The 25,396-nt window shown below is 43.7% G+C and overlaps 1 protein-coding gene across 3 annotated transcripts in view; it reads right to left on the reverse strand.

Moving 5' to 3' along the window:
• LOC134909857 (amine sulfotransferase-like) overlaps window positions 1–25,396 on the reverse strand; it is a 125,243-nt gene that overhangs the window by 43,738 nt on the left and 56,109 nt on the right. For all 3 annotated transcript variants that reach the window (XM_063917184.1, XM_063917185.1, XM_063917186.1), the window contains 2 exons: window positions 18,357–18,486; window positions 7,618–7,712 (listed from right to left, as the gene is read on the reverse strand). In XM_063917184.1, coding sequence (XP_063773254.1) covers window positions 7,618–7,712; window positions 18,357–18,486 — 225 coding nt within the window. The remainder of the gene's footprint in view (window positions 1–7,617; window positions 7,713–18,356; window positions 18,487–25,396) is intronic.

Raw genomic sequence — 25,396 nt, forward strand, 5'->3', positions numbered from 1 at the left:
ACTGTAGAGCTTGGTAATGTAGATCTGGTGATCCATACCCCGTTATTCCAGGTCTGTCCATAAATTAATGCATGAAGTCTACAGACTTTGAGTTTGAGGTAGAGGTTGAATCTCCCATATCCAAAATGCTTGGGACCAGAAGAATTCTGGATATCAGATTTTTCTGTACTTTGGATTATTTGCATACCGTAATGATATCTTGGGGATGGTACTCAAATCTAAACATATAATGCATTTATGTTTCATATACACCTTACTCATATAGCCTGAAGGTAATTTTATACACTTTTTTTGAATTCAATAGTTTTTTATTGGTTTTTACAATGTTTTAACATTTAAACCTTGCCTAGGGCAAGCATAACATACTTACATCAACTAGACTATAACACTTAAACAAGTAACAACAACATGCTACGGTATTGCAGAGAGAGCATAGTGTGATGTGGTATTAAATATCTCATTCAGAGTCAAAAATAGCAATAGAGCAGTGGTGACCCAGATTTCCTATATATTAGACCCACATTGTATTATCTTTTATCACGATATCAACGTGCCTTTGGATCCGGCCGGCCACGGGCCACTCACCCCAGAGAACTCACACAAAGACCACTCATATCAGGCAGTTAAATAGATCTAGGGTTCAGCAGTATTCATCCTTGAAGCGAAATAGCGAGAGCTCATCCACCTTCCCCATATAGCAATAAACTTTTTTTCCGCATTCCTGGCCAGATATACGAATTTTTCATGTGCAACAGTAGTATTAACCAGAGCAATCCAGGATTGTGGCGCCGGGGCTTCATTAGCCATCCATAATCTGGCTATGCAAACCTTGGCCAGAGCACTGAGGTTTATAACATATCGTCGACTGGGCGGGTCTAGAGTTTCCTCATCTATAGTTGCCAATATGCAAGAGATAGGTGTAAGTACGGTAGAGGGGATACCCGTAACAACTATGGCACGTATAACCTCCTCCCAAAACTTCGACACCAGAGGGCATATCCATATCATATGCCAAAAGTCTGCTCCCATAGTGCCGCATTTGGGACATTTTGAGCTGTGGGATCCCCCTATATGTGACAATCGCAGAGGTGACAAATATACCCTGTGCAGCACGAACAACTGAATTTGTTGATATCGGACAGATGATGTTGAAAGCCGGCACGATCCCAGGGCACCCTCCCATATCTCATCCGACACTGGACCTAGGTCAGATTCCCACTTGGTCTTAAGGGAGCTAAGGGGGTCTATATGATGCATTTGAAGTAACCGGCCATATATTTTGGATACTAAGTGGCCGGGTCCCACTGTCTGCAACAGCAATTTGACCGGGGAATCAGTAAGCGCCGGCGGGCCATCGGGGAATTGGGCAGACACCGCATGTCTCAATTGAAGGAAGCGATAAAAATACGCTGAGGGGACGTTAAATTCCTGTTGAATCTGCTGGAAGGATCTAAAAAACCCATCAATGTATAAGTGTCCCAGTGAAGTCACTCCCCATGGTTCCCACACCTCCCTAACTTGAAGCTGACACAACTCTGGCAATCCATATTTATTGTCCAGCGGAGTGTCAGGGTCAATGCCCTGTCCTTGTAATATCCGATGCGCCAGTCTCCAAACAGTAATATATTGTTTGATGAGTGGTAGTGCCGACACTTTGACACCTCCACAGAGAAGCAGTCTCAGTGGTGAACCACCTGGATATTCCTGCAATACCAGCTGAGAATGCAAACTTGAAGTGTCAGATTCATTAACCCATTCCCATAGATGTGCTAATTGTGCTGCAAAATAATAAAGACGAAAGTTGTGAAGAGCCAGCCCCCCTGAGGTTTTGGGCCTAGTCAGAGTATTAAGTTTCAACCGTGCCCGTTTACTAGCCCAAACCAGAGAGGACATCAAGCCATCTATCTGTTTAAAAGTTTTCTGGGGGATGTATATTGGGGATTGTTGGAGTATGTATAGGAGTTTGGGTTGAAAAACCATTTTTACCAGATTAACCCTCCCTGTAGCCGTCAGGGGCAATTTCCCCCAGACCTTCACTTTATTGCGAAGATAAGATATTTGCGGTGTAATATTAAGGGAAGTAAATTTATGAGGGTCGTTGGATACCCAAATGCCCAGATACTTAAAGGAATTCACCCATCTTAGCGGGAGAGCAACCAATGGGGAGGCAGGGACCTCACCTTGAAGCGGAATAATGGAGGATTTCTCCCAATTGATCAGGAGCCCTGAGTAACATCCGAACTTATTAATGATATCTAAAATCTTAGGCATAGACTCAGCATAGCGATCCACAAATAGCAGGATATCATCGGCATAAAGAGCTATTTTCTCCTCCCTGGTGCCCACGGTGTATCCAATAATCTCAGGGTTCGCTCGCAGAAGACATGCAAGGGGTTCAATGGCTATAGCAAACAGGGTAGGGGACAATGGGCATCCCTGACGAGTGCCTCTGGACAACGGAAAGGAATGTGATACAAAGCCATTCACCGTCACTCTAGCCAGGGGAGAGGAATATATCAGGCGGACAAATTTGATAAAGTTAGGGCCTATACCGAACTTGCGCATGACCCTCCACAAGTACTCCCACTCCACGGAGTCAAAGGCCTTAGCGGCGTCTAGTGATACTACTATGGATGAGGGTGCCTCACGGGGGACCTGGAGATGGGTAAATAATCGTCTGAGATTAATGGATGTTGATTTATTGGGCATAAATCCCGTCTGATCTGGGTGTATGATCTGTGTAATTACCTTATTTAATCTACATGCCAGGATTTTGGCCAGAATTTTGACATCGGTCGGTAGAAGGGAGATAGGTCTATAAGAATCAACCTTCCTATGGTCCTTATCGGGCTTCGGAAGGACAATAATCAATGCCTCCGCCATAGATAATGGGAGGGATTCCTGTGTGAATATTTGACTATATAGCTCAAGCAATTGGGGGACAAAAAAATCTAAATGACGCCCATATAGCTCAGACGGTATGCCATCGGGCCCTGAAGCCTTCCCATTGGGGGCAGCACTGATCGCATCCACAATCTCCTCCGGCGAAATAGGTGCCTCGAGGAAGTCATGCGCCTCACCAGTCAGCAAGGGAAGCTGTATAGTCTGTAAATAATTGTCTAATTGCATCGGGGTATAGTCCAGTTTAGAGCTATATAAACGTCTATAGTACGACACGAATTCCGACGCAATCTGTGGGGTCTGCACTACAGTGGTACCGTCTGAGGCCTCTATTTCAACCGCGGTATTAGCGGATCTCTCACCTCGTGCCAAAGAGGCTAAATATGATCCCGGCCTATCCCCGGAGGCGTAGAAGGTGTGAGAGGAGAAGAGGAGTCTATGCTGAGTCTTTTCCATTAGACATTCTTTCCATTCCCCCTGAGCTGTCAACCATGCAGATTTGGAGCTATCCAAGCAATCCTGTAAGTATTGTACCTCTGCAGCAACACTCAAGGTCTCTAGCTCGGACTCCCGGTGCCTGAAAAAGGTTTTTAAATTAGCCACTCGTTTAATTAGGGTTCCCCGCAAAAAGGCCTTGAACGCATCCCATAAATTAGAGATAGGTTGCCCAGCCTTATTTATCTCGAAAAATTCCCGCCACGCAGTCACCAAATCGGAACCATCTCCCATATGTACTAGCCAAAACGGGTTAAACTTCCACACTGCCTGGCCTCTAGAGCAGCCAAAGTCCAGGGTCAATGTTAAAGGGGAGTGGTCCGATATACCCCTAGTCTCATATTTGCTATCCTGGACCCTAGGAATCAGATCGTTCGAGAGAAGGGCCAAGTCAATCCTAGAGAACGAAGAGTGAGAATGTGAGAAGCATGAATATTGTTTAACAGATGGATGTCTCAGTCTCCAGGGATCAACCAGGCCCAGTCCCGACACAACCTCAGCGAAATCATTTCTACCAGAGTGTGGACCAGAGGGATTGGTGGAGAATCTATTCATCGCTTTATCTAAAACATTGTTGAAATCCCCCACACAAACCACGGGTGTACCCGGTGACAAGGCCATAAATCCTGCAACCCTTTTCAGGACATCGGAGGAGTACGGGGGGGGCACATATACGGACAGCAAAAGCAGAGGGGTACAGTGGATTTTACACTTTAAAAACACATATCTTCCCCATGGGTCCGTTTGTACTGACTCCAGCACAAAGGGAACTGTCTTCTTTATAAGGATAGAGACCCCCCGAGAGGCAGAAGTGTGTGTGGAATGGAATGCCCACCCTACCCAAGGTCTCTTAAGGGCAAGGGTCTTGCTGCCCACCAGGTGGGTCTCCATAAGACATATCACATCAGCGGCATACTGCTTAATTTGTCTAAGCACAAGGGATCTCTTGATCTTGTCATTGAGTCCCCTTACATTCCATGACACCAACCTAAGTCCAACCATGAGGGGTCGTTTTGATAATAAGAGAGGCTACAGCCAGCAGCCAGCCAGATCCATCTTCTCTGCATACAAGAACAATGCACCACCGCTCAATGAGTAGATTCGTAAGCCACACACACTCAAATTTCGACCATCCATACCAGAAACAACCATAGCCTACAACTTCCCCCCTCCCCCCACCCTGTATACTACTCCCAACCTGCAGCATACTTGGATCCCTGAACCTAACACCGGCTCAATCCCAGAGCACACACCTTGTTATACCCTGGGTGGAGCCAGAAATACAATGGCCCTAAGAAAGAGGAAACAAAACACAAACAAAACAAAACTTCCCCAGCCTGTAGACCAATTCGCCCCCATAGGATAGAAAAAGGGGCGAGATATACAAAGTCACCCCCCGGGACTTAAGAGCAAATATAACCAGGTATATTCGGACTGCCGATATATCCCTCCTCTCCCCCGGCCCCCCACCCGACATATCCCAGCATTATTAATATAGTAATTGCCTGTATGAGAAGGATAACAAGACAGAAAATCAGGTAAGTAATTAACCCCCCTACTACCCTCATATCCTCAGGGAACAGCATAGATAGTTAAACATTTTCCCACATCCTGTATCACTCCAGTAGATATGCAGATAATCTTATCCTGTACATAAAATCTTTTGCCACATAGTCACAGGAATTAATCACTAATCAGCAAGGGCCCGTCTCGCCGGGAAGCGTCTATCCAGCCACATCATCGCCTCTCGAGGAGCCTCTAAAAACTTGGTCTCACCATCAGCTACCACTCGTAATCGTGATGGAAAGAGCATGGCGTATGGCAGTTCAAGTTCCCGGAGTCTCCGCTTGACAGGCAGAAACTGAGCTCTATCTTTCTGCACCTCCACCGCAAAGTCTGGGAAGACCGATATTGGCGACCCGTTCCATTTTAGGGGGCCTTTCGTGCGAGCAAGTTTCAGAACAGTGTCCCGGTCGCGGAAGTGAAGGAACTTGGCGATGAAGGTACGAGGCGGGGCCCCCGGAGGCAGCGGGCTCATCGGAACTCTATGAGCTCGTTCTATGGTGAAATGTGGCGAGAATTCATCGGGTCCAAATGCCTTCCGAAGCCACGCCTCTAGAAATTCCTCAGGAGATGAGCCCTCCTCCTTCTCGGGCAGACCGATGAAACGGACATTGTTGCGACGTAGGCGTCCCTCCATATCCGTTAGTTTTTTGCGCACATCAGTCATTTGAGACTCCAAAGTGTCAGTACGCCGCCCCAGCGGGGTGACAGTATCCTCGACATTGGAGATACGGGTTTCGGCCTCACCCACCCTCTCTCTCACCCGTTGTAGGTCCTGATGTATAATGGAGAGATCAGACTGCACCTGCCCAATTTTGTCAGCCAAGCTGGCCTCGCTTGCTGTCACGGCGTCCAACACTTTTTGTAACGCAGCATCGGGTGGTTCTGATGAGGCAGAGCTGTGTGCAGGAGAAGGGGGCGAAGACCCATCTTGTGTAGTTTCCCTCCGCTGTTGTTGGGGACCGGGGTTGCGGATAAACTTTTCCATTGCGCCTGCCGCCGCGTTTTGTTGACGGCCTTTCACCATTTTGGATAACACAATGCCACCGTGTATGACCGATTATAATCAAAGCAGTGCAGGCAAGAGAGGGGGTGCAGGCAGCGGCTCACTATGTGAGGGCCAATAGACTCAGGATGGATATATATATATAAAAGGACCAGTGTTCCTGACAGTGTGGCACTATAGATTTGGAAGTTATGGTCAGGATCAGGGGATCAAGCAACTTCCCACCTGCATAAACGAGGCAGAGCAATGCAGATCTGCTTTAGTGTACTTTGCCAGCCTCTAGTCAGGTCTGGCTGCCCAGGCTGCATATAATGAACTTCTGGCAGGAGAGGTGTGGACTGGAGCAGAGCCGAGTCTGGTGCCAACCACAAGATGGCGCCCGGAAAAGCCCACAGTCAGCCCAGCCTGTGTTGTATCTCACAGGGGACAAGGGCTTTTGTAGCAGGCAGAGGGGGTATCTACTGTCCGGCTCATAGGCCGCTCCATTTTTTGTACAGGGCTGTCAGGGGCGGGTGGCGGAGCTCCGTGTGCGCGGCCCGCCAACCGCAAGATGGCGCCCGGCGGTCTCCCGTGCTCTGCAGGGCCGCGACAAGCGCCCTGGTCGTCCGGCAGAGAAGCGGAGCAGAGCGGTGTGTTGTGCGGGTGACGGGGCCCCCGCGGTATCCCCTCGCCGGCCGCAGGGCACGCTAGGAGAGCCGGGCGGGAGACGAGTATCACAGCTCCCCTGCAGCAGGATCCAAGATGGCGCCGGCCTCGTGCAGGACAGGATCAGCTCAGCCCCTCTTTCGTTCCCAGCAGGTACAGTGATCACAGGATCCACTTGGAATGGGGTCCAGATCGGGCAGCAGAGTTACAGGGAGCCGCACAGGGCCACTTATGCAGTCTCACAGGGGGTGCCAGGATGTTTTCAGGATGTTGTCGGCTGGGGAGCTAGGATAGCACGTCCTACTCCATTACTCGTCAGGCCACGCCCCCCGTAATTTTATACACTTTTTTAAATAATTGTTTGCATTAAACAAAGTTTGTGTACATTGAGCATGGTAGACTAAACTTGTCTTTTTTTATGCTAGAATCACATTCAAATGTGGTTGTTCTGAATTTTAACAATTCTGTGATGCTTGTATGCTTTCCAATAATTGTGCATTATTTTTTATGAAACAAGTAGATTTGGGAAAAACACCACATTGCTAGTAAAAATGTCAAATGTTCTATTAACAAAAGGACAAAGATATTTGGGGGGATTCAATTAGCCACAGTAAAGTATCACAGCTACTTGATCCCTGGAGGCTTATTCAATTAGCCCTGAAAGCCAGCACTATTGAGCGCATAAACACATGGACCAGGGAATTTATACAGTACCCTATGCTTTTCATGAGAAAATTGAATTGAAAATATGGGCTGCAATTAATTGCATTTTAACACCACCAGGCAATAAATCACGACATGATTTTTTTTGTGCAAATTTTTTTGGTGATCAATTGAATTTTCCCCCTTAGAATCAGAATCAGAACAATTTACATTCCATGTAAACATACAATTGTCCTAGGGATACTAATAAAATTACTTCAACCACTATAATTCCATACCCTGTAATCTTTGTGCACCAGTACATATGTTTGATTTATATTATAATTTAATACACCCTTCCTTACCTTGATCATTTCCTCATATGATAAAAGCAGACAATTAAATTCCTCCTTGTGGGTGTACCAGCCCCTGACATGATCAAACCATGAGCCAACAAATACTGTAATAAAGGCCAATATTATAGTTTTAATACACAGTTCATTACCTTTATCATCGCTTCATATAATAAAAACAATTCTATTCATCCTTGTGGGTGTACCAGCCCCTGACATGATCAAACTACGAGTCACCAAATATTGTAATAATGGCCAAATAAGGGGCAGGATTCAAAGGTCAGCTCCCCCCTCCTGGTCGCTATCGTGCCCACCGGCGGTATTCTAATGTTACTGCCAATGGGCACGACAACTTAATTTCAGCTCACTACCCCCAGAGTAGCGAGCTGAAATGTATGTAACGAGACCCGTTTAGGCGATTAAACGGATCTCTTTACGATCGCGCCCATTACTTTAGTCAGGTTTAGGCGCTTGATAAAACAGTAAATTGGACTTGTACAATTTTTAAAAATAGAAATTCTTATCTTCATACTGCATAGCAGGATGGAGACCCAGAGGTCATCTACTCAACGCGTTTCATCCTGTTGCAAGTATTTCCCCCTCAGGTAAATCTGTTGCGCATGCTTTGCAGGATGCAGGAGCGTCCCCAGATTTACGGCCCTAGATGGTGTCCTCTGTTCTCCACCACCTCGTCACCTTATTTGTGAAGCACTGAAGGTGCGACTGATCTACTATTTATGAACATTAGCTATATTGTCTTTTTGGAATCTGGACATTTTGAGATCGGGTTGCTGCCACACCATACAACTTTGGAGTGCTTTCATTGGACAGCCACGGCATTTGGGCATCCAACAGTTATATTATTTGTCACTTATTTTGAGTATTCATTGATTGTTAGGTTGTAGCGCTACTTGCACCACTTGTAAACTATATATATATACATATATATATATATATATATATATATATGTATACATATAGTTCTATTCATAAGTGAATATCTAGTAGTGTGGCAGCTGACAAACTTGTATAATACTAAGGGGCCTATATATTATACTAAAGTCAATCCTGTCAAAACTGCCATTTTCAGAGGGTTGCTGCACATTTTAGCCTTGGGGCCATTTACCAAGGCGGTAGTTGCTGCGGTGCTCCTCCTCTTAATAAACACAAAAGTAGGCAAAGGACTGCGATCTCACCCTAACATCTTATTCTCTCACCTACAGGTAATCAAAACAATTACTACAACTCTCACCAGCTGCACAGTGAACTAGGATACTATTGCATTGTACTGTCTGTTTTGCCTAGGTAATCTGGAGTTATTGTTATAAGCAGAATTTAGGTTGTTTAATTGTTAGATATTTGGGGAATTTGGGATGTCCTCCTCCCATATCATTATGTGTTTGTTTTAGCTTTTATTGCCCACCAGTGGGTGTTGGGCAATGGGTGGGGTTTTAATCAGTGAACCTATACCTTACACATGTTAATGTTAGTTCATATTAGAGTATAGTTGGCTGATTAAGCCTGGCTGATTGATACAGGGTGTATGACTCTAAGGGAGTAGGCTCAAAGGGAGAATATATATAATTTTAATATCAAAGCCTGGATTTAAACTGGACAAAACACTGAGAGAAAACCACAAACAACACAAACAAAAACAGATGAACTACTTATCAATATCAACTGTATATGCAAATTTATCACCGTCCAGCTTTTACTCTGTGAACACTATGCAACCCGTTTGCAGAGAGGATCATATGTAAGATCAAGTTTCCATCCATAATCAGGACCACAAAGATCTTCTTTGGGACAATTGTGAGTTCATCTTCTTATCACACCTAACAACGCCTGTTTGTATAACCTGGACAATAAGCACTGTATGTCCATGTTTTTTATAACACACTTACAACTTTTAATTTCTCCTTCAGTTACTTGTATGCTTATTTGCAGTATTCACAAACATGTTCATGTACATGCTGAACCTATATAATTTTATCTTTACACACCTGCAAATCCAGACCAAATTACCTTTGCTTCTTGCTAACCCTCTCATGTCTTCTCATTTCTAACACCTCCTTCTACTTCAATTTCTGCAACCACAAAATCTTTCTGCTGTAACCAAATTACTGCCACTAAACACTTCCAACAGTGTACTTTCACCTGTATTTCTGCTATCCTACTGCTCTGTTCATCTTACATCCACCACTTCTATTTCCAAATTTATCATACTATTTACCTCCTCTACACTACAGCATGTCTAGCCGTTCACTGTCACCCCCCAATAATCCTTGTCTGCCCTATCCTTTTCTCTGTCCCCTGCTCCCACCTCTATCCTTGTCCCCTAGTCTCTTACATTTCCTCCTCTCTCCCCTCCTTTGTCTTTCATCCACTCCACTGCCTCACTTCCACTACCTTGCGCCCAATCGTCCACCACTCTGCCCTGCTCCCTTCCTTCTCTACCTACCTCACCTCATACCACTCTGTACCACACTTTACTCCCTCCATGCTCAACTGCTGCAGCGTCCCTTCCTAGCCCAGGAGTCAGCACCCTCACTACACCCTCTGTATTCCCGTCTTCTAAATCCATCTCAATCTCATTCACATCACTCCCTTAGACTCTCTCCCTCTCTCCTGTGCCCTCTGGAATGCCAGATCTGTCTGTAATAAACTGGTCCCTACCCATGACCTTTTCATCTCAAATTCCTTGCATCTCCTAGCCATCACTGAAACCTGGATTACTCCCTCTGGCACAGTTTCTCCCGCTGCTCTCTCTGCTGGGAGCCTCACATTCTCACACACACCCCGACCTGGGGGTTGCCACGGTGGTGGTGTTGAGCTCCTACTACCCTCTAGCTAATTATACCAACTCATAACACCAAAACCATCCCTTACATTCTCTACATTGGAGGTCCATGCCATACGCCTCTTCCAACCTGTTAATCTTCGAGTAGCTGTCATTTACTGCCCCCCTGGCATGCCCTCCAAATTCCTTGACAACTTTGCTTCCTGGTTGCCTCACTTTCTCTCTTCTGACATTCCCTCCATTATCCTAGGTGATTTCAACATCCCTATCGCTAACCCCACAAAATCACCTGCCTCTAAACTCCTTAACCTCACCTCTACTCTTGGTCTCTCCCAGTGGACCTCCTCCCCCCTCCCATGTGAGTTGAAGCTCACTGGATCTAGTTTTCACTCACCATTGTGATCTTTCTGATTTCTCCAACTCCCTGTTCCTTCTCTGACCATCACCTGCTCACTTTTAACCAATCTCTATCTGCTTCTCCTTCTTTACCACCTAAGACTACCATCACTAAGTGTAACATTGAGGCTATTGACATCACTTCCATACCTTCCCTGTTTGACTTGCTGCTCACTCCTATTCTCTCTTTCCTGCCCTGAACAAGCTACTTCCCTTTACAATGCATCCCTTACCTCTGCTCTTGACTCTGTCACCCCACCAACCACTATTCACCCTCGCAGATTGACACCTCAACCCTGGCACACCAAATGCACCAGATATCTGCAAAAATGCTCACGTACCAATGAACATCAGTGGAGGAAATTGCGCAAAAAGGCCGATTCCTCCACTACAAATTTATGCTCTCATCCTACTTTGCTGCACTAACACTCTCAAAACAATCTTACTTCAAAAACCTCATCTCCTCCCAATCCTAAAACCCAGGCGCCTCTTTGCCACTGTCAACTCACTCCTCTGCCCACCCCCGCCTTAACTCCCCTCTTTGCTTTCTGCTCTTGACTTTGCCACCTACTTCACATCCAAAATTGACTCAATTCGTCAGGACATAACATCCCACCAGAACTTGAGCAACCTCCCTCCTCCATTTATCAACCCCCCCTCTCTTTCCCTCCTACCAACTCTGACATCTTTCTTCCCTGTATCTGGAGAGGAAGTCATGGTGCTCATCCGATCCTCACCCCCCCCTCCACCTCTCCACTTGACCCTATTCCCTCCCGCCTTCTCCGCTTCCTCTCTTCTTCTGCCTGTTCCCAGCTTGCCCATCTACTCAATCTCTCACTCTCGTCAGGCACTGTCCTTTCTGCCTTCAAGCATGCACTGGTCTCCCCTATTCTTAAAAAACCTACCCTTGATCCAACCAATCTCTCCAACTACTGACCCATCTCTCTTCTCCCTTTTGCCTCCAGACTCCTTGAGCATATTGTCTACAACCGTCTCACTGTCTTTCTTTCTTCCCACTCACTGCTTGACCCTTTCCAGTCTGGTTTCCATCCTCTGCACTCCACTGAAACTCATACATAAATTAGGAAATGATATCACACGGCGCTACCATTCAGGATATGCATATAAATATACAACCATTTACATAAATATGTTCGTATCTTTAAGACCTCCAGTGTCTGAAATTCAGAAGGAGAACAAATAATGGTGCAGTACAATAGACAGAATGAACAAATAATGGATTTTATTGGTCCCACTCACAATTGAGCAAATAGATTATTTGCATATCATCCTCATGTGGCATAATATCTTCAATCTTTAAGTCGTCTTCTTTATAACTAAAACTTTAAATGAATATATATAGTGCAATACTGTTTTTTAAAACTACGTATTTAATAACAAAATGCACTCACATAGATAAAAACAAAGTATGCATATCACCAATATTGGATAATCTCCCCATGGAGCACGATACGATCCAAATTGACACTAGATGTTTATGGTCAGAAGAAGGTCCTTCTAGGGCTCCGGAAACCATAGAAAGAAAGTCCCTCTAAATGCTGGATACCGCCGGTGCTGCCACTGGATAAGTCCAAAAAGGAATCCCTGCTGCTTAACCGCGTTTTCGGACATCAATGTCCTTCCTCAGAAGCATAAGGGACATGCTGTGTGTGTCTCTATTTATACCCTGTCTCATTACTTTCAAAATTAGCGCCTCCTGACGCTTCCATCGGCATCGCCGTCATAACTGGAAGTGCATCACCGGAAGTGACGTCTATGCGTTCCACACGCGATCATCTTCTTCCTGTTTGCGTTCCACCGCCTGTATCTCGGCGGTTCTCAATGAGACATCAATAGAAACATATTTAAAACATTACAAACATGATTTCTTTTATAATTAATTATTTGATAACAGTACCAAAAAGGGATAATGAGAGTATAGTGGAGAGAAAAATAAGAAAATGTCATATATATACACACAAGGAAAAGTTCATAAATGATTTCATTGGAGAAATGTAGAAGAGGCTTACAACAATTTACAGGAACCATTTTAGCTCAAAGTCGCTATTTAACCCCTGCGGCATCAAGGTTCCTAGATTGTGTATCCAGCGCATCTCCGACCTGGCTAGACGGGTATCCACATCCCTATCCCTCCTGGTAGGACTTATACACTGGATACCCCAGAACGACTTGATGCCACAAGGGTCACATCCATGTACTTTTTTAAATGCATAGATAGAGAGTGCGATTCTAGTCCCTTTCTAATATTGTACAGATGTTCAGAGAGCCTTACTTTGAGGCACCTAGTGGTTTTACCGATATATATCAGACCACAATGACACTCTATTCCATATATTATATTTTTAGAATTACACGTTATGAATTCATTGATTTTATACTTCACGTCCTTCACTGTAAATTCTTTAATTTTACTTGCACCATTTGTAACTCTGCACATGTTACACATGGCACATCTATAGAACCTCTGGGAGCGTATACTGCTCCTTTTGGATGGTTCTATAGCACTATGCACCAATTTATCTTTAAGTGTTTCAGATCTTCTATTTATAAAAATCGGTTTCTCAGGTAGGGTCATACCAATAATAGGATCCTTTTTGATAACCTTCCAGTGTTTCTTAAAAGTTTGTTCTATTGCCTTGTGTTGTGCATTAAACTCTGATATGAAAGCCTATTGAATATTATCATTTTTCTTAATGGCCTTATCTTTACTTTTAACAACCAGACTATCCCTATCTACAAGATCAACTTTTTGACGAGCCTCTATAAGGAGTTTTTTATTATACCCTTTATCTTTGCAACGGTTAGTCATTTCCTCAATTTCTAAATCGTATATCTCTTTTTCCATACAATTACGTTTTGTTCTTAAGAACTGACTATAGGGTATACTATCAAGCCAATTTCTATGATGTTGACTTGTATTTTCAATGAAACTGAATCTGTAGGTTTACGGTATAGTCAGGTATGTACCTTATTATCCTTAATATAAATGCGTAGATCCAGAAAAACTATATCATTATAACTTTTGGTAATGGTAAGACTAATGTTGAAATTATTTACCCCCAGAGAGTCACAAAAAGAGTTTAATTGATCCATATCTCCACTCCAGATAAACAATAAGTCATCAATGTACCGACGCTGTAAACATGGCGTACTGGGAGGATCTTACAGTATGGCATGATGGCGAGATGGGGGCGGGCCTGGTGCTCTGGCGTCGGTACATTGATGACTTATTGTTTATCTGGAGTGGAGATATGGATCAATTAAACTCTTTTTGTGACTCTCTGGGGGTAAATAATTTCAACATTAGTCTTACCATTACCAAAAGTTATAATGATATAGTTTTTCTGTATCTACGCATTTATATTAAGGATAATAAGGTACATATCTGACTATACCGTAAACCTACAGATTCAAAAGTTTCATTAAAATACAAGTAAATATCATAGAAATTGGCTTGATAGTATACCCTATAGTCAGTTCTTAAGAACAAAACGTAATTGTACAGAAAAAGAAATATACAACTTAGAAATTGAGGAAATGACTAAACGTTTCAAAGATAAAGGGTATAATAAAAAGCTCCTTATAGAGGCTCGTCAAAAAGATGATTTTGTAGATAGGGATAGTCTGGTTGTTAAAAGTAAAGATAAGGCCATTAAGAAAAAATATAATATTCAATGGGCTTTCATATCAGAGTTTAATGCACAACACAAGGCAATAGAACAAACTTTTAAGAAACACTGGAAGGTCATCAAAAAGGATCCTAGTATTGGTATGACCCTACCTGAGAAACCGATTTTTATATATAGAAGATCTGACACACTTAAAGATAAACTGGTGCATAGTGCTATAGAACCATCCAAAAGGAGCAGTATACGCTCCCAGGGGTTCTATAGATGTGCCATGTGTAACATGTGCAGAGTTACAAAAGGTGCAAGTAAAATTAAAGAATTTACAGTGAAGGACGTGAAGTATAAAATCAATGAATTCATAACGTGTAATTCTAAAAATATAATATATGGAATAGAGTGTCATTGTGGTCTGATATATATCGGTAAAACCACTAGGTGCCTCAAAGTAAGGCTCTCTGAACATCTGTACAATATTAGAAAGGGACTAGAATCGCACTCTCTATCTATGCATTTAAAAAAAGTTCATGGATGTGACCCTTGTGGCATCAAGTCGTTCTGGGGTATCCAGTGTATAACTCCTACCTGGCGGGATAGGGATGTGGATACCCATCTAGCCAGGTCAGAGATGCGCTGGATACACAATCTAGGAACCTTGATGCCGCAGGGGTTAAATAGCGACTTTGAGCTAAAATGGTTCCTGTAAATTGTTGTAAGCCTCTTCTACATTTCTCCAATGAAATCATTTATGAACTTTTCCTTGTGTGTATATATATGACATTTTCTTATTTTTCTCTCCACTATACTCTCATTATCCCTTTTTGGTACTGTTATCTAATAATTAATTATAAAAGAAATCATGTTTGTAATGTTTTAAATATGTTTCTATTATTGTCTCATTGAGAACCGCCGAGATACAGGCAGTGGAACGCAAACAGGAAGAAGATGATCACGTGTGGAACGCATAGACGTCACTTCCGGTGACGCACTTCCGGTTATGACGGCGATGCCGATGGAAGCGTCAGGAGGCGCTAATTTTGAAAGTAATGAGACAGGGTATAAATAGAGACACACACAGCATGTCCCTTATGCTTCTGAGGAAGGACATTGATGTCCGAAAACGCGGTTAAGCAGCAGGGATTCCTTTTTGGACTTATCCAGTGGCAGTACCGGCGGTATCCAGCATTTAGAGGGACTTTCTTTCTATGGTTTCCGGAGCCCTAGAGGGACCTTCTTCTGACCATAAACATCTAGTGTCAATTTGGATCGTATGGTGCTCCATAGGGAGATTATCCAGTATTGGTGATATGCATACTTTGTTTTTATCTATGTGAGTGCATTTTGTTATTAAATACGTGGTTTTAAAAAAACAGTATTGCACTATATATATTCATTTAAAGTTTTAGTTATAAAGAAGACGACTTAAAGATTGAAGATATTATGCCATATGAGGATGATATGCAAATAATCCATTTGCTCAATTGTGAGTGGGGCCAATAAAATCCATTATTTGTTCATTCTGTCTATTGTACTGCACCATTATTTGTTCTCCTTCTGAATTTCAGACACTGGAGGTCTTAAAGATACGATCATATTTATGTAAATGGTTGTATATTTATATGCATATCCTGAATGGTAGCGCCGTGTGATATCATTTCCTAATTTATGTATGTGTTTTGGGCTCTTTGGTGAAGGCTCTGTATCGATATCACTGGCAGTCACTGTTCTATTGTAAGCGCAAGTTGAGATCACCTGTTTTTTATAGACTCCACTGAAACTGCCCTCAAAAAAGTCTGCAATGACCTTCTTGCTGCGAAATCCAGGGGCCACTACTCTCTGATTATTCTCCAGGACCTTTCTGCTGCTTTTGACACTGTAGACCACCCTCTCCTCCTGCAAATCCTTTACTCCCTTGGTTTGCGTGATACTGCTCTCTCCTGACTGTCCTCCTACCTTTCTGACTGTTCCTTCTCTGTCTCTTCTCATGACTCCACCTCCCCCCCACTTCCTCTACCAGTAGGTGTCCCCCAAGTTTCTGTTCTTGGGCCTCTCATTTTCTCTCTCTATACATTCTCTTTAGGTGAGCTCATTAGCTCTTTTGACTTGAAATATCATCTCTACGCTGATGATACTCAAATCTACCTTTCCTGCCCTGACCTCTCCCTTTCTATCCTAACTCGTATCTCCAACTGTCTCTGCTATATCCTCCTGGATGTCCCAGCGCTTTCTTAAACTTAACATGTCTCAGACTGAGCTGATCATCTTCCCTCCCTCCCACATAACCTCACCTCCCACAATTTCATTATCCATTGATGGCACAACTATCTCCTCTAGCCCCCAAGTGTGATGTCTTGGAGTAATCCTTGACTCCTCCCTCTCCTTCAAACCACACATTCAGTACCTCTCAAAAACCTGCCATTTCCACCTCAAAAACATCTCCAGGATCAGACCCTTTCTCACCCAGGATGCTACTAAGACTCTCATTCACTCACTGGTCATCTCCAGATTAGACTACTGCAATCTCCTCCTATCTGGCCTCCCTCAATGCCCGTCTCATCTTTCGCACCAAATGTACTACATCCACATCCCCTCTCTTGCAGGACCTACACTGGCTCCCCTTCCCATTCAGAATCCAATTCAAGCTTCTCACACTCACCTACAAAGCCCTCACCCACTCTTCTCCCTCTTACATCTCTGACCTTATCTCTCTTTACATTCCCACCTGTCCTCTTCTCTTTGCTCATGCACGCCATCTCTCCTGCCAACTAATTACCTCCTCCCACTCCTACCTACAAGATTTTGCACGTGCTGCTCCCTATCTCTGGAATGCTTTACCTCTCCCCATCCGACTCTCCACCTCTCTACAAAACTTCAAACGGGCTCTCAAGACCGACTTCTTCACCAAACCCAGTCAACTCTCCTCCTAACCCTCTTGTCTATGCTCACTGTCTACCCCGTCTGTGTCACTCTGGTCTGTTAGCTCCTCACCTTTTAGATTGTAAGCTCGCAAGAGCAGGGACTTCTTTCCTCATGTGCCTTTCCTTTTCTTACTTACACTATCTTATACTCCATACTCCCTTTGATGGCACCTAACCCCCGGGTTTTCTATACCTGTCCTATTTTGTCCTGTACTGTAAGTGCGGTTTTCATGTTTGCTCATTTTATTATGTACTGTGTAATGGGAGCTGCGGATCCCTTGTGGCGCCATATAAATAAAGGATAATAATAATAAATAATAAAAATTCCCTATAGCTTTGTGGAGCTTGGTAAAACTAGATGATGCTTTAGATGGCATTACTCACTTTGGCCTATAGGCTACAGTACCCCACCTATTGTAGAGGGTTCCTTAGGCTCCATTTAATTAACCAGTGCTTGTACATACATTGGTCACTTGGGACCTGGAAGCAGAAAGCTTGTATAAGCTGTCAGTTTATTTTTTCAGCCTTCTCTAGGGTGGCTCTTTTTGCACAATATGTTCAGACGTCTGACTAATGATAAATTGGCCCAAAAAGACATTTCAACTCACCACAATATGTAGAGGCAATGATTATTACTTTTGATGGCTTGTAAAATAGGCTAGTAGATAGATTTATCACAGACAAAGAGGATTCTTGTGATCATTTAGATGAACCTATTTGTCCATATTGGTTAGTAAACCAGCAATGTTGTAAACCAGCAATGTTAGTAAACCAGCAATGGCAATGTTTGTGCCATTATTTCCTAAATGGTTGCAAATCACCATTCCCATCTTTCTGACTACACTTCATTTAGGCTCATGTACTGTAATTTCCCTATTTTTTTTAATATTATTATTGTTTCTGGTAAGATTCATTAAAGTGGTTTTAGTTAATGATCATTTGACAGAATAAAGCTTCAAATGTATTGTAAAGGTGTCGGTGATAGGATACCTTTTCCTGCCACATAGCGGTCAAAGAATGCTTCCCAAGTGATTGCTGTGTTATGGTATTTGACGATAAGTTTGTGGAAGTAATAAAATGACACCACTACATCTTTTGGATTTCTGGATACATAAATAACCTAAAACAGAAAACAAACTGTTATATTGACATTTATTTAAAACAAATATGTCAATATGTATCATTGCAACATGCGCATAACAGTAGAATAAATTGTGGCATTAAATGCTACACACAGAAATGCACACAAATCTAGAAATTTGTTTCCCTATATTGAGAGGTTCATTTAAGAAAAATATTTTCCCCCTCCTGTTGCTTTATTGGAGTTTAAAAATTTATTACTGTGATAACATTATAGTATGCTTACAAGTGATAGGTATAAGCAGGGATGGACTTACCCACAGGGGTACAGGATAAACCCCCGGTGGGCCCCACTGCCCCCCCCCCCCCGGATCAGGTTCCAGACTGTGCACTTATATACATATACATATGTAACCTTATACTGCACAGTACTGTGGCCTATTTTCTACATTGCATTGATATTATTAATCTGGTCATTGTCATGTATGTACTAGCAGTATTTACTATATATATTTATCAAGGGTCCCAGCCAATGAATTCTCTAATGGTTAGCCAAACCAATATGGTGGCTGGCTACACCCCTTCTGGATACTGGCCACACCCTTATATGTGGGCCCCTACCACTGCCTTCCCCCGGTGGGCCCTTCATGTCCCAGTCTGACACTAGGTATAAGTATGCTTAAATTACACACCCAAACTATCAATTAAAATGTAAGTTTCTGTGGACTTTCAGGAAGTTTAGCACATCTACGATCAGAGGGCCTAATTCAGACCTGATCGTAGCAGCAAATTTTTTAGGAGATGGGCAAAACCATGTACACTGCAGGGGGAGGGGAGGGGGCAGATATAACATGTGCAGCGAGAGTTAGATTTGGGTAGGGTGTGTTAAAACTGAAATCTAAATTGCAGTGTAAAAATAAAGCAGCCAGTATTTACCCTGCCCAGAAACAATATAACCCACCCAAATCTAACTCTCTCTGCAAATGTAATATCTGCCACACCTGCAGTGCACATGGTTTTGCCCAACTGCTAACAAATTTGCTGCTATGATCAGGCCTGAATTAGGCCCAGATTCTCTTACATGCAGGTTTACGCCCAGCACAGAACTAGTCCGCACCACATGTCAGGCCCTACCCCTCTCCCCCGCATGTATGCAAAAGCATTGCATGGTGGCGATGCTTTTGCACCCGCCAAGTAGCTCCCTGCCTGCGAAGCCTAGCTGCACTGGCAGGCTGCTATCCACCACGTTCTGGGTCACAGCTGCTGTGTGTGACGTCATGCAGCTGCCACGGGCTGCCCACGCAATGGTCCGGACATGACTGCGTTGTCCGGACTGCGCCCCACCAATGGCATTCTAATGCCATTGGCACTCCTCTTCCCGCCCCGTGACCGTCTCTGTCTGTCAATCAGGTTGTGTGCAAACGCACAGTGCGGTCGATGCGCACGCGCACTGCTCAAATGGCTTCAGGCTACGATCACTGCCACTGCAGCGATCAGGTCTGAATTAGGCCCATAATTCAGATGTGGTTGGAGGTGGCATTGTTGCTTCTTACTTGGATGTAGCAACAGTGTTGCACTACTATGGTAATGCAGCATGAGGCGTCTGATATAAATAAACTCCTCCTGCATATATATGTGATCCAGTGCTGTGTGACCAATGGGGTACTTTGCTTTGAGTCATGAGCAGCAGATCCTTCGGGATCTAAATTTGGCATTGTGTCAATAAACTAAAAGTGCCATTTGTAATTGTACTGTTTATTTGTACTGATAATATACAAGTGAAGCTAATTTTTGTTTATACAATTTATGTAAAAGTCTCTTCTACTGATGCCATTACACAGTATATGTCTTTTTTCAACATTCATCAACATGATGTATTATCAGAGATTATATACTGTATCTTCTACAATAGATTGTTTGAATATTATTGGTCATTTCTCAATGAAGATTATATTAGTAAACATAATATCCTCAGGCATTACAGTTGGACAAAGGGTATTTGCCTTGCCTGGCAGATCCAGAAACCATTAATCTGACCATACACCTAGTGTTATAAAAGGTAGTTAAACTTAGGTACATTAATGTGCAGACAGGGTAGGCAGTGGCTGCAGATCAACGCCTGTCATACTTCCTTACAGACGCCAAAGTTTTGGCTATAAAAAGTATAAGAATAATATAAAGAAGATATTTATAATTGTAAATTGAGGTCAACATATGGTAAAAAAAAAAAGGGGGCAGACGAGATAGGCCTAGTGGTTCTTATCTGCCATCAAATTCTATGTATCTATGGGAAGTAGTTAGCTTCCAGACAGACGGGATCCCTGCGGTCGATATACCGATGTCGGGATCCCGAAGGAGGATGCAAACCCGGTGTCCACATACATACGCCGTTCAGGATACCGGCATGCCTTTGGGGGGAGGGGAGGTTAGGATCAGACAGGAGAAGGTAGGTGTTAGAGTTAGGCTGCAGGGCCGGGAAGGTTAGGGTTAGGGATCGGGGAGGGAGGGTTAGGTTTAGGCACATAGAAGGGGAGGTTAGGGTTAGGCATCAAGCGGGAAGGTTTGGGTTTAGGCAGCAGGGAAGGGGGGGTTAGGCACCACCTGGCAGGGTTAGAATTAGGCACCACCGAGGAGGGTTAGGTTTATGCACCAAGGGAGGGTTAGGGTTAGGGTAGGGGACAGAGAAGGGTTAGGGTACTTTAGAGGGGCTTGTTGTGATTCTGATGGCTGGGATGCCGCTGTCTGTATTCTGACTGCCGGCATCTCATCCATCGATAAATCATACTGAACCCGTTTCTATGAATATGCAGAGGAACCATATGAAGGATAGCAAATTAAGGAGGGTCCACTGTGGTCAACAGGACACTGTCTGGGGGCTTCTAATCCATTGTGTAACAGTATAGGGGGTTTCCCTGCAGACTGCAGTAGCTGGCACCTCATTACTATCCAGGCCTGACCCCTTCTGTGTAAGGGGTGGGGGTCTTCTCTGCTAGGGGGAGATTTATGTAGGGAGAAATCTTTTGTGAATTTATATGCTAGTGGTAGATCTGTATGAGGGGGATTTTCTGTGCTAGGAGGAGATCTGTGTGAGGGGGGTTTGTGCCAGTAGTGGTACTTGTGAGTGGGCCCTTTTACTCTGACCCACCACAGCTTCATAATATGCCACATGCCAGTGGGTGACAGGGAGAGGCAGAGGATGACAGAGAGAAGTAGAGGGTGGCCGAGAGAGGCGCAGAGTGACAGGGAGAGGCAATGGGTAACAGGGAGAGGGTGACAGGAATGCAATCACACAGTCCTGGGGGGGATGTACCTTCATGGTGGTGGGTGTTGAAGTGTGACAGACTCCAGTTTCCTGTCCTCCAGGTGGGCCTAATACTATATCCCAAGAATTTCACCAAGATCACTATTGGGAATGTGCAGGGGCCAGCTAATTTTTTTTTATTTCTTTAGTGTACAAGTCTATGTAGTGACACGGTGGGAAACAGCAGTCTCCCACTTAGCTCCTAAGAGAAATTTCGTTAACACCTGCCTTAAAGCTGTTCCAGCATCCCTGCACAACTACCCATTTGCTGTATAGTGGTGAGCTGCATGAAACCCTGATCCTCTCCAGCTCTGCTCCATCACTAGCTGTAGCTGCTGTCTATCAATAAGCAAACACAACTGGTTAAGTAACTGGGCCTTTCATAGTTTGAGTCATCCACTGGTGTTGTGCCTATATAACTCTGCAATATCAACACCTGCACATATATCATTCCCAACAGTGGGAAAACAGTGGACACTGCCCTGTCTGTGAGAGAGGCCCCATCTCCTGTGCTTTCCTAAGTTTGGCACTCAGTCAAGCAGGGTTTGACAGCACCTATTACACCAGCCATGAGCTGCCTTTAATTCACAGACAGCTGAATTCACAGCTCTGTGAATTAGAGGCATTACACATCTGTGATCATCAGCGCTGAAAGACAGCAGGACTTCCCTATCAGTCCGACTCAGATAGCAAACTGATGTGGCTGCATCACACAAGATCAACCCCGCCTTCCTGAGGTAAAGGGCAGGTTCCTCATACATCTGACTTTGCTCAAAATGGTTGTGTGGTGGCCCAGGGGAATTCTCATTGCTGGTTTGGGCAGCAGTGGGCACTTTAGTCTCCAGAGGCCCTGATGCAATGCACCTTCTGCCCCAATGGAAGTTCCACCTCTCAGTTGTTCTGTGCTAGAGGGAGATCTAAGTACAGTAGGATTTTATTTTATGAGCTAGGCAGATCTGTGCAGGGAGATTTATGTCTGTGTGTGGGATCTGTGCAGGTTGTGCTGGTTCATACACATTATGTAGACAAAAGTGATTGGACACCCCCTCCCACAAGTGAAATGGTGTGCTATTGCAACAGACATGTGTTTGTGACGGTATAAAATGGGTAGATGGGCACTGATTAGATCATTTACTAATGAAATGGCATCCCGGAAGGAGCTAGCCAAATTTGAATAGGGGATCATTGTAGGTTGCACATTGTAGGGCGATGCTGGACTGCTATGCAGAAATTGCAGTAACCAGATTGCCTGCCCATCTCAGATCCCAGATCTTAACCCCACTGTGAAACTCTGGAGCAAAAGGTGCATTCTAGACAGATGGCCACTGGCACATAGTTAATGAACTGCCAGAACCTGACAAACTGCACATTCTCACAAATACTGTAGATCACCTATGGTAATAGAATTTCAGAGAAATTGGTCACATGCGTTTGCAAAGACATGTTTAGCTGCTGGCTGCATCAAGGGTTCTCCGATATCAGCAGTCCTAACACTACATAATGGCAGTGCCCACATAGGGCCATCTGGTTTGTCTACAGTAAGGCCTCATGATAAAGGCTTATACTAAAATGCATCCAGACAGAGGGCTAGCTTACCTGGGAGCCACCCCCAGGATCTCCCATTAGCACTATAAGGAAAAGCATGCCTTCCAAATGCTGCTCCCATTCAATGCCTTCTCACACAAGCAATAAATTGTAAAATGTGGGAACATGTGAGGGAGTTTTTATTTAAAGTATTTTATCGAATGGGTGGTATTCTTAACATTATTTTTTTACAGGTGTGGCCAGAAAAGTATATTTCCAGTAGATGAAGCAATTAAACCTTGCTACTTCAGTCAAACTATTGCAAATATTAAACTGCTGAAACAAAACACTATATAATATATGAAGTAGGACTTAAAGCGCTGGAAAATACATAGATTAATACAAAATCCAGGAAAACAATCTAGATATGGGAAAATGAAAAGTCTGGAATACTGTATATGGAATGAATGTCCAAAAGCTTAACAGACCTAACACAAGAAAATCCCTCTTTGTACGAAAGGTAATAGACTAGGAATTTGTTGTGCTTCTTTCACATACTATATTAGTCATTTCAGGAGCACCACTAGACTGAGGAAAAGTGGAATCACTAATACAAGCCAATTTTTAATGTCTGGAGAAGTCATACTGATTAAAGGAACTACCCTGTTAAGCCTTCGGACATCATTCCAGAATGAGTATACATTCCACTTATGTATATCCCATGCACATTTGTGATTTGTGTTTCTAGAATTTGTGCTCATATTATTTTGGTTTCTGACAGCATCCTATTTTATTTCCTTTGTTCACAGTTATCTTGCAGGTGTTCTCCACTTATATATTTCCCAATGCTTTAAAACCACTTAACTGACAATTTTACCCTTCAAAACTGTTCATAAAATTGTTTGGGTTTTTTTTTCCATTTTTTTATTTAACATAGTTTAAAAAGTTTTAAAAAAAAAAAATATTTAAATATTATATTATGCACAGCCGCAGAATGGATCTCCTTGTCAAAAGCTGGGGACACAGTGGGGCAGTGCAGTCGCATGTGATATGACCATTCCAGTTAAGTGGTTAAACCCTACTCCATAAAGTACACATTGTACCCTGGATTCCAGAGCATGCCGGCACATGTAGCTCTCCTGTAGTTTACAAGTCATAAGATTAATGTGCCTGAGAGATGACAGGTAGGCACAATGTGGGGTTCTTTCACTTTGCTTCTGCTTGCCTCAGGACTTGAGCTACTTCAGCAGAAGAGAAGTGTCACAACTGAGGGTTTTAGCTGACAGGAGGAAGCCTCAGTTGTAGGGGCTGAGAGGAACTTAAACCGGGGAAGTTTAATCAGACCCCTGGACATGTAAGTGTTAAAAGGAAACCCGAAGGTGTGACCATGACAACCAGGTAAAAGTAAATTAAAAGTTTATTGACAAACTCCGTGTAACAACAGACAGCAAATAATAAAAATGGCAATGATAAATAATATGATTCCTGGAGCACTCTGACCATGAAATGGTTACACAGGACACTGGTAGGTAAGAACAGCTGTTACAGTCCTTAGATGGAATAACCTTACCAGGCCTGGCTGTAGTAGTGAAGATATCCAAGGAACATGCCAGTAGATGGAACAGATGAAGTTGGTAACTTGAATCAGCTGTTGTAATTGCTGGATAGAACCAGCAAGGTGGTAAGACACGGAGTGGATGTGGAATGGAATCAGCCAGATGATAAAGTCACTGAATGAATGCTGGGTGGAACCAGCCAGGTGATGAAACACGGAGTGAATATAATAAGATGCTAGGGAGCGTGGAAACAGAGGAGTTGAAGGATGATTACCGGTGGTAGTGGATACTGCTGGAAGCAGATGAAATAGCTGGAAGCTGGAAACTGGATCAGCCACGGAGGACTGCAGAGTCAGGCTGCACCGCAGGATGGTAGGCAGGTGCGGGTCTCTTTAGTGGATGCTGGAGACAGGAGCTGGAACCTGGAAACACAACCACAGGAGAGAGACTGGAACAAGGTATGACAAACAAAGCACTGATGATTTCCTAGCCCAGGCACTCCAGACTGAGAAATGTATGCTGATACTCGTGGATGACAACGGAGGCCGCGGCAGGCATGGAACACCACA

The sequence above is a fragment of the Pseudophryne corroboree genome, chromosome 4, assembly GCF_028390025.1.
Source record: "Pseudophryne corroboree isolate aPseCor3 chromosome 4, aPseCor3.hap2, whole genome shotgun sequence".
In the NCBI taxonomy this organism is placed as follows: domain Eukaryota; kingdom Metazoa; phylum Chordata; class Amphibia; order Anura; family Myobatrachidae; genus Pseudophryne; species Pseudophryne corroboree.